This window comes from Ptychodera flava, chromosome 11 (assembly GCF_041260155.1).
Source record: "Ptychodera flava strain L36383 chromosome 11, AS_Pfla_20210202, whole genome shotgun sequence".
Classification (NCBI taxonomy): domain Eukaryota; kingdom Metazoa; phylum Hemichordata; class Enteropneusta; family Ptychoderidae; genus Ptychodera; species Ptychodera flava.
Window position 1 is genome coordinate 22,404,765 of NC_091938.1, and position 9,867 is coordinate 22,414,631.

A 9,867-nucleotide genomic window follows, 5' to 3' on the forward strand; every position below is an offset into this window, starting at 1 on the left:
GCTGCTAGACGCTGAATTATATTTGGATTTAGTTGATTTCATCAGAGAAATAAATTTTCTCTCTGCCGGAGCATTATAATAATATCGGGGAATATACTTCACCATTAAACTATCGAAAAAGTTACATAGTAAAACAAAATGGTATTCGTTTTCAACTTCAACAAACATATTCGTTCACGTACAAAAATTTTTACATTTTCTGTTTCAATTTACAAGCGATGAGAAGAGTATCTTAGACTCGCTAGCCCTATATGTATCTTAATTTTCACAGTGGAAAGATGCTTGTAATGTGTTTACGGGCGGTTTTTTTATCATTCGAAATCGACTAGTCTTATTTTCCGTGCAAATGATGTTTAAAAACTTGTCTCTAAAATATGATTTCGATAGCACGATATCGACTAATAATCCTGATTATAAATTTAAAAAATGATGAATATACCCGCTGTGGTTTGATAGGTATGCGATTACGCTGATTCGACAGAAGTGGACATATCATCGACAGCATTTTAACACCAACCTATTTAACAACTCATAACATTAACGTAATTGTGCATTGTTGAAGAGAATATCATAAATTGACTTTAGGTGTCAGTTATCAAATATTGAGACGATCAGGGTTGCCAACTTTAAGTTGAGAGTTGGTTAAAGGTGTACTGAGAGAGAGAGAGAGAGAGAGAGAGAGAGAGAGAGAGAGAGAGAGAGAGAGACTCTAATGAACATCTTTGCAATATGGTATCACCGTGTATAACCCAGTACCGTTGATAAGTGAGAGGCAAGCGTTTTTTGAAGCAAACGAATGTGTGACCCACAGCTATGAAATGCGATTTACTTGATTGTCATCATTCTATCGATGATTGGCTGACTTGGAACATTTTATCTAGTCTATTGCATTCTTTTTGACGTCACCAACAAAGTTAGAAACTGGTATTCCCTGAGGAGCATTTATCAAACCCTTTAATGCATCACAGAAAAAAATGTTAATAGACAACACAATATGTTTTCGACGTCACGGTGTTTTCCTGTTTTGCCTTGAAAATATTTATGCAGTGTGTTTTAGTCAATCAGGGTAGACGCACGTTTCGCGCTATTAATTAACTACGTTGACAATAGGTAAATAGAGTTACGGGACGCCCCCATAAACCATTCTTAATCATATCCTGGTTTTCAATATTATCTATTGTTTATGCTTTGTTTACGTCACAGGTCAAAGGTCCAGGAAAATAGATAATTCAAATTTGTGGAAATTGTAATTGTCATTGTCGTTTGTCAAATGTTGATTGGTTCGTGCTTTTTTGTCATCTTTCAGGAGCGGCCTGTGCCATCCCTGCCGTGTTCTCGGTCTTCAGCGCGTGATGTTGTGGTGTCTTAGCAACGGGGACTGATGGGCAACAAAAGATCACACGTTGACGACTGGCTGTCTCGAGGTCGCCTTGCCAGAGATGCGAGGAAATAAGAAGCCACGTTGGATGTTTCCGCAACATAGTTGACTCGAGACAACAAACCTGGCGTGATCTTCGCTTTCGCGTTCGTCCGTCTTTGCAGCGATAATTGTGTAACATAAGCTCATCACAGGGGAAGGGGTTTTCAGCCAGAATCGACCGGATCGCTCCATTGTCCGCAGATCACCAACGCCAGATGCTGTTTTCGCTCCTGAAACGACGTACAACCTCGACAGTGTAAATGTTCATACCTCGTTTTTCTGATTCAAGGAAGTATATATAACAAATCATCGCTCGGAGTAAAGGCATGGATTTTCCATAGCTTCTTTATGACGGCTGTACCATGGGTAATAATATTAATAACGCTGCCCACATCGGATTTGGTGCTTTGGTCACGATCATAAATCTGGTGACAATATTTGGGAATTTCATGCTACTGTTCATCATCATCCGAACGCGGCAGCTGCATACGATAACAAACGTATTTATTTGTTCGCTGGCGGTCGGCGACATGATGATGGGGGTGACTGTGATGCCGTTTTCGGCCACGACCTGGATTGCCAACACCTGGATATTCGGCGAGAGGCTGTGCCAGGCGACGGCGTTCTTCCACTCGACCACCAGCGCGGCCACTGTCCTGAACTTGGCCATGGTGAGTGTTGACCGATGCTTTGCCATTACCCGTCCCCTGCGGTACAATCTGATTATGACCCCGTACAGCACCCTCGGCATGATCGCTTACGTCTGGCTTCAATCTCTTCTGTTCTCCTCCATGCCCTTCTTCGGCTGGGGCAGGTACCACTTCTCAGAGAGCAGGGCGCTCTGTACGGTCGACACGTCGTCGAACCTAAGCTACATAATCACAGAAAGGACGCTTAGCACTCTCATACCGGCTGGAATACTGACTTTTGTCTTCGCGAGGATCATCAAAGAGGCCTATGTCAGGCAGAAGAGGATTTTTGTAGCATTGCCCGTACCGTGGCCGGTGAATGCTCAGGGACAAACAGCGCCAAGTTACAAGCGTACCACCATACGGGCTATGCGGACACTTTTCGTTATGGTATCTGCTTTGGCCCTGCTGTGCCTTCCGTATCAGGTCGTCTACATGATGTGTGTTTTCGTTCCGTCAAGAGTGCCTCCGTCCGGCGTCAGCATCACCACCGTAGTCATGTTGACCAGTTCGGCCATCAACCCGATCTTGATCACAATCCTGAACAAAAAGTTCTACGAAAAGTTCAGGAGCATGATGTGCGGGAAGTGCGCGAGGATGACGCCCGTGATCGACGTTTCGGCGGTCGACGGCAGCGCCGCCGCCGCTCACCACACCGTCCACACCCAGAGTACCTACATGAGGTCGGAGATCACCGGCAGCGCCTTCGGTGGCGGGAGCAGCGTCGCGACACCCGAGGTGTCTTCAGTCGCGTTTGAACACTCCGACGTCGATCAAGTGGAAGACGCCAGCGAACAGCCGAGCGGTCGTGCCGAACACGAGGGGAGCAGCCCGGTGACAGACTTCGAGATCGGCGAACATAGTCAATTAGAGAACGAAGAGGACCCTCCGGGCACCAGAGGGAGGGAGAGCGCAGAGAGCAGCGGGGTAGTCAGACGAGAACGGCGTAAGAAGCACAGAACTGGAGATCGGTCGAGGGCTCAGCTTGCATCGACGTCGCAAATGAACCGCAACTTGCTGATGCCCCCGGGGCCTGTCCCTGAACTAACCATTCCAGCTTTCTACCTCGAAAAACAGAAAGAAGAAGGGAGGCCAGACAAGTCGTGACGGGGAAGCTCAGGCAACTAAAAGCCTTCAGATATGCAGTCTAGCAATGGACATAACGCGGCGATTCTGCATCCCTCTGACGGCAAAGCTTGAAGAAATCACAGGGCAAATTTTCGAAGTGAACTTTACTACATTTATACACCGAACAGCCACAACACGAGTTTGTACCACGCGGACTCATCAAAACTCACGACCTTAATAACAACATATCATTTACGTCATTTTTTCACGTCGAAAAGTCTAACTTTCACGTTTTATACGGATATAATTGGAGATGTTTTCACCAAGGTGCTCACCTTTCTACGATGACCCTTTTTTCTCAATTTTAATAAAGTTGTAAAAAAGTTGAATATCAAGGTTGTTGTCCTGCATGGCGGTGTCGTTTCTTCAGGGCTCCTGTATACTGACGGGTACCCTCCTCCTACTCAAATTTAGAGGGCGTGTACCTGCGACGTTTTGATTACTTTTTTCGCTGTTTCTTTGCATGTCAATTGTAAGCTCTTGTTCTACTATCCACAGCATGTCGAAACAGCAACTATTTAACTTGTCAACATAGCGTGTATATACGTGTAAAATGCACTGTTATTGTTCACATTAGTCTGGTCCAGAATTCACTGGTCAACAATAACAATGCAGTTTGCACGAGTACAGGGTGAGTTGACAAGCTGAATACTGTGTATCTCGACATGCTTTGGGGAGTAGAACAAGAACACTATGGATGACGTCAAAAAGATAAATGGTGAACAAAATAATCAAAAAGATATATCTACTGGTCCTTTAAGGTAGTATGCGCCTCGAAAGTGAAAGACTTAATCTTTTGCTCAGACTTTCCTATATGAAACTTTCAACCATTCTCTTACCAAATCAACAATAAAAAATCGGGGCCACTGTGCAAAGTTTGGAACTAGCGAAACAAACTGCCCAACATTTTGCGATATTTGAAATTCAAAATGGCCGCCATCCCTGTGCTAACTCTGTGGGAAAAAATTAAATATTGGATTTTCGAAAAACTATTAAAAGAGTGATAGTTTTTCCAGGGGCTTTAAAATGAGCCCCCAGTCGTAGATCAGAAAAGAATCGTAGAAATCTGAGAGTCCGATTATCTGTCTTGAGGTGTGTACTACATTAAGCCGCAATTAGCGACAAAACCATATTCCAAAGTCATTACCCTATCGTCAACATTCATCAAACAGTTTGTAACCTTTTGTCCCATTGCAATGTCATCACAATTAACGTATTGCACAATAAAGTGATAATGATTGTTGGGGAAAGGGTCGTTGAGGCAACAAAAAAGGTCGGTGACTGTATAACATCACTCGGCTGTATTTGAATTATTACTGAGCATTTCGGTGAGATTTCCTGGACAGACGAGTGGAAGAACTGCTAGAAGTCAGGAATCGCGGGACGATACCTACTGGGAATCCGCCTTCTCTGTTTGCCTCAGGGTGTTTAAGTGAAGAGCTGACCCGAGCTCGCAAAGGCCACACTTGACCGAAATAGTTCCTCTCCGTTGACGGCAGTACAGTGAACTTTTCAAATACCGAACATGATGAATAGACGCGGTGATTGTCAATGCGTGTCCGGACCAATTGATATCAAGATTCATCGCTGGCAACAAGCACAATTTCAAACTAATTACATCTGATTCCACATGTGAAAAGATAAGTCTGCGGACAACATCATATTTACAAAATGTACCGCCTTCATGTGTCTCGACGATGAAAGAAAAGATAAATTAATTAGAAGGAAAAGAAGGTGACATATTGATCCTAAGTTGGAAAATCTTAGTTCCTGCCACATATTTATATATTCAAAACGTTACAACACCAACAATTTACAGAAAATTATTTAATACAAGTCAACGCAGTCAAAACTAAGATAGAAGTGATGTTAGTTGTTTCGAAAACGGTGCGCACGCCCTGCTCAGTAGGTCACCCTCCATTTATCAATCTGAGTGGCACAGACGGAGGCGAGTGGAAGAAATGGTTGAGCAAATTAACTTGACCGATCTCAAATTTTCCATTCTCATTATTTTATTGACGCATGACCGATAGACGCATATGCAAGCCATCCATTGTTTCAGCGTATTCTTACGGGGCTCCAAATCATGACCACGGGGCGGTCCCTTCGCCATTGCCGTCAGGTGGTGGACAGACCGTAGAGCGTTATTGTTCAGTGATAAGTTACACTACCTTTTCTCTTTGAAATCAACACGTTGTCATCGATAGTCAGTGACGCATGCGTCACCGTTGTATCTCGCGTCTAAGGAAATGTCAACAAACTAGAGAAACGCATCCTTCGTTTCACAACGATCCCTTCATCCTTGCGATTCAAGAAAACAAATCTATGTTTAAGACATTGATCTAAACACTCTATATCTCCTTGCAGAGATACGCCATTTCCTGCTGTCTTGTCCGTTCTCTTATTTCCAACCGTTCTAATCATCTACAGCAGTTCCATCTTTTCAAATATTGGAAATTAAAAACCGCCCGCTGTTTCTTTGTGAGTCCCATTGAACAAAAATCTACAGCTCCCTTTTTAACCTACAATGGGAAAACTGTTTGCTTTTCACTTCCGACGCTGAGTTCACACAAACTGTTGCACAGATAATGAACAGTGACAGATATCAGCGCGGCTTTTCTTCCCGCGCTCGTCCTCTCAGAGAATTCCTCATTAAATAAAACATTAGACCACATTAAAATTTTTTAAATAGTACTCATGATTTTCTCACGACAGTTCAACTGGTGAGGCAGTGTTGACGATATCACGATGTCTTTACGACAGCTCGTTGTCATGGAAACCACCCAAGTGCGAGTTATCAGAAAACGCGCACGTGGCGATGCTGAAATTTCTTAAAAAATTCTCCTACAATGGTGTTCTTTTTGAATACTATCAAAGATAGCATTGCAGAAATGTCGTGAATGTCGCTTTCCATTGTCAACAAAATTTATACAGGAAAAATGTATTTAAACATAAATTAAGAAAGCCTTTCAGCATGTTGAATGGCCTCATATCTTAGTTATTGGACAGTGGATAATTAAAACTGTGCATGGCAAACGCTGCGTTTTACCTCACGCCCTCTCCTCAAAGAAATGGTTTTAGAAGCACGATAATTTGACGGCGATATTATTCAAATGCCATAAACACGATAGATCATAGGATGTTTCTGTTTTCTTCTCGTACCGACATCGTGCACTGATGGTTGGTCTTTAGTGGTTTTGCGACAGAAAATTTCAGGCAGATGAAATTGAGCATGCACATTGTTAAGCCGACAATACCAACATTTCATACCCGAGTAAGCTTACTGTTCAATACACACACAGCTAGTTTTTACACCAAACAGGCAGTACGGAACATTTCGCGACAGCTTCTAGGTGAAATTTACAACGATGAAAGCTTTAAGTCACATAGGGTCACGTACACCGCAGTTTGATGTAAACAAGTAGTAATGTAGTCAATCTATTTTAGATCCCACGTGTTCGAACGTGATTGAACATTGTACTTCGACCGTTTAACTGATTTGACCTATCGATAACAAACAACTTTTGCAGAGGCCATGCTTTCTACACAGATATATACTCAGTTTGACCTTAGTTTATATTCCAGCCTGGCCGATTATTTGACTGCGTGGATGCAAACACGATGTCATCAAATGCGCAACGCCAAAAATTCATAATCAACGGAAGGGTAAAAAATACCTCAGACAGGTGAGTCATGTTGGGGAACTCCTCCTCCTCCTCCTCCTCCTCCTCCTCCAGACAGACAGACAGACAGACAGACAGATAGATAGATAGATAGATAGATATATAGATAGATACATAGATAGATAGATAAATTAATAGATAGATAAATAGATAGATAGCGAAAGATATATAGATAGATAGATAGACAGATAGATGAATAGTAGATAGATAGATAGATAGATAGATAAATAGACAGATAGATGGATAGCTAGCTAGCTAGCTAGAGATATAGATAGATAGATAGATAGACAGATAGATGAATAGATAGATAGATAGATAGATAGATAGACAGATAGATGGATAGCTAGCTAGCTAGATAGATAGATATATAGATAGATAGATAGATAGATAGATAGATAGATAGATAGATAGATATATAGATTGATAGACAGAAAGATGGATAGATAGATAGATAAATGGATAGACAAATAGAGTTTAGATAGTCATTTCAGATAGATAAATCGATCGACAGAGAGATCGATAGATAGAGCGATAGATAGATAGGAATGCACAAAAGTCTGAGCACAAAATGTAACAAAAAACATAAAGGAATGCCCTTTTGTTGAGAAAAAACAAGTTTCAATAGCTACGGGAGCCAGACTGGCAATCTGCATCTATTGCATTGAGGCATTAAGGAGTCATTCTCTGTTCAATTCTTCCTTTTACATTTCAAGCAGGTGCAGGGATATCATCAAAGCGATAGCGTATGGACACCACTTACACTTAAAAAAGAGGAGAAGAAATGTATCTATAACAGTGCAGTGACTTATCGACATGGGAGACTTCTGAAGCGACTATAATACGAAGGTTACATAATGACGTCATTGATCATTCATGCTGCAGCGATATGAGAAGAAAAATGTACAAAATACTGTTTCTGCAACTGGGCGATCAGATGTGGCATTATTGAAAAATATCTGTCAGAATGTTCCATGGGACAGCAATTAAAAAACTACAAAAATATGAAAATCAAATTATCCCAAATTAGTTCCAATCGTTCTAAGCGCTACGATCGTGTTCGTGATCTGATTTAAGTTTTACAAAAATGATCCATTTGATCTTTGGCTTTTCGTAGATCGGCGTGTAGACCAAATATTATCGATGTATCATACACAACAAATCCTCTTTTGAATTTGAAGTATTAATGTCATTTGCAATAAACCAATGGTCATCAAATTATAAATCGAAAAGTAAAGAGTATTGTAAAACTGAATGTTTCCATATTCTTGACAACAAAATGGTGAGCACCCTGTGTACTCGTTCATTTTTGAAAATGTTCGAGTTTTCAAGGCTGTCTTTGATATATAGGAGTATTTAAATGACTTCCATGCTGCTGGATATCTGTTCTCGGGGTAATTCCACCTTGACTGCGAAAATTGGTCTGTAATTTTGTAGACTGAGAGAAAAAATATACATGGTTGCCAAAATACGGGACTATGTGCCCGAGGGTATAGGCAGAATACCATTTGCCCGACGTAAGGAGGACAAATGGTCTTCTGCCTCGAGGATACATAGTCCCGTGTTTGGACTATATTTTTTATCATATTCCTCTCTTACACTTGTATGTGAACCCAAACTTTTGAGTTTACATACATATGACAATCTCATGCTTTATTTCTATGTATTATTTAGTATCACTGGGCTAGCCTATGGTGAGACGGGGCATCGCGGCAACGCGGAATGCTTTATCTAGGCAACGTTTAGAATACCTGTGCCCTCGGGTACATAGTTCCTTGTTTGGGCTATAATAAATAATACAGGCCGTGACGTCAGCATATTTGACTTAACAATGCTAATCCTTTGACGAGCTGTGATGTTGCCTCGTGCATATTCAATAGATTCATCCAGACCATCGAAAAAAAGACAGCGTTGGGGTCTCTTCTCACACGCTTCAAAAAATACCCCAACACAAATGAAATGTAGACACCCGACCTCAAAAATGTTAATATTACTCGTCCGCGGAATACAAAACCATTCTTAGGCATCAAGATCTGTTTCATAAGTTACATAGGAAAAAGATTATGTGTGTTTTTTACCGTGGAACCGCCAATTATTTAAGGATTAAGAGTGATATGTTCGCAAATAATCATCCTTTGTAATTCCGTCGTCGCCTGATTACTTGCAGGCACACGGTAAAATTTTCACTTTCATACGACAATTTGGCCATGATTATCAGAGAGACGAGCTTTTCAAAGGTAAAAAATACCTTAGGACATTCGCGTATAGCTTTTATTCGATTTGTTTGGTGTGGATAATAGGTTCTTGGTTTCCATGGATACGTCGAAGAACCGATGCAGACTAGCCACCAATTCATTGGAATCCTCCGGGATGTTGCATTATGGGTGTGAATGTGAACTTGCATTGTTGGGAGATTTTGGGAGTGAATTCGATGACGTCACTTCTCAATCATCGGAAAGGGTGTCATGTTTCCTTCCAACAAAATTCTTGTATTACCATTAAAATCGATGACATTGTAACCAAGATGCCCAGATACTTGACTTTTCCATCATCGAATACAGATTTTTTTCTTTCTCTCTTCAATCTTGAATGGTGTTGGAAACAATCGCCCCAAACAGTGAAATGCAAAACTCAGTACATGAAGTTCAAACATCGCAGGCTAGGCCGGCGGGTATCCAGCCGGTTCAATTGTCTGCCAAACTCGAAATTTGTGTAAACTTCACTTGCTTTCGATTGTGGAGAAATGATGTTTAGTTTGCACAATTCTTGGTTTCAAACTCCTTATCGTGATGAGAGCCTTGAAACAAATGTAGCCGGAAGTGATATCTTTTTTTCCCACTCATTTTCGTAGTGTAAGCGCTATCCTCTGTTTAATCAAGCTCGACACAACAGGATGGTCTCTGTAATGGACAGGAGGAATGTAATCAAGTTTAGTTATAAATTTGAACAC

General features: G+C 41.3%; 1 protein-coding gene across 1 annotated transcript in view; it reads left to right on the forward strand.

The window, feature by feature from the left end:
• Positions 1-3,570, forward strand: part of LOC139143831 (octopamine receptor beta-2R-like) — a 55,926-nt gene extending 52,356 nt beyond the window's left edge. Inside the window, exon 2 of the mRNA XM_070714411.1 lies at positions 1,307-3,570. Within this exon, the coding sequence (XP_070570512.1) occupies positions 1,783-3,216 (1,434 nt within the window). The 5' untranslated portion in view covers positions 1,307-1,782 and the 3' untranslated portion in view covers positions 3,217-3,570. The remainder of the gene's footprint in view (positions 1-1,306) is intronic.
• Positions 3,571-9,867: the final 6,297 nt, after the last annotated feature.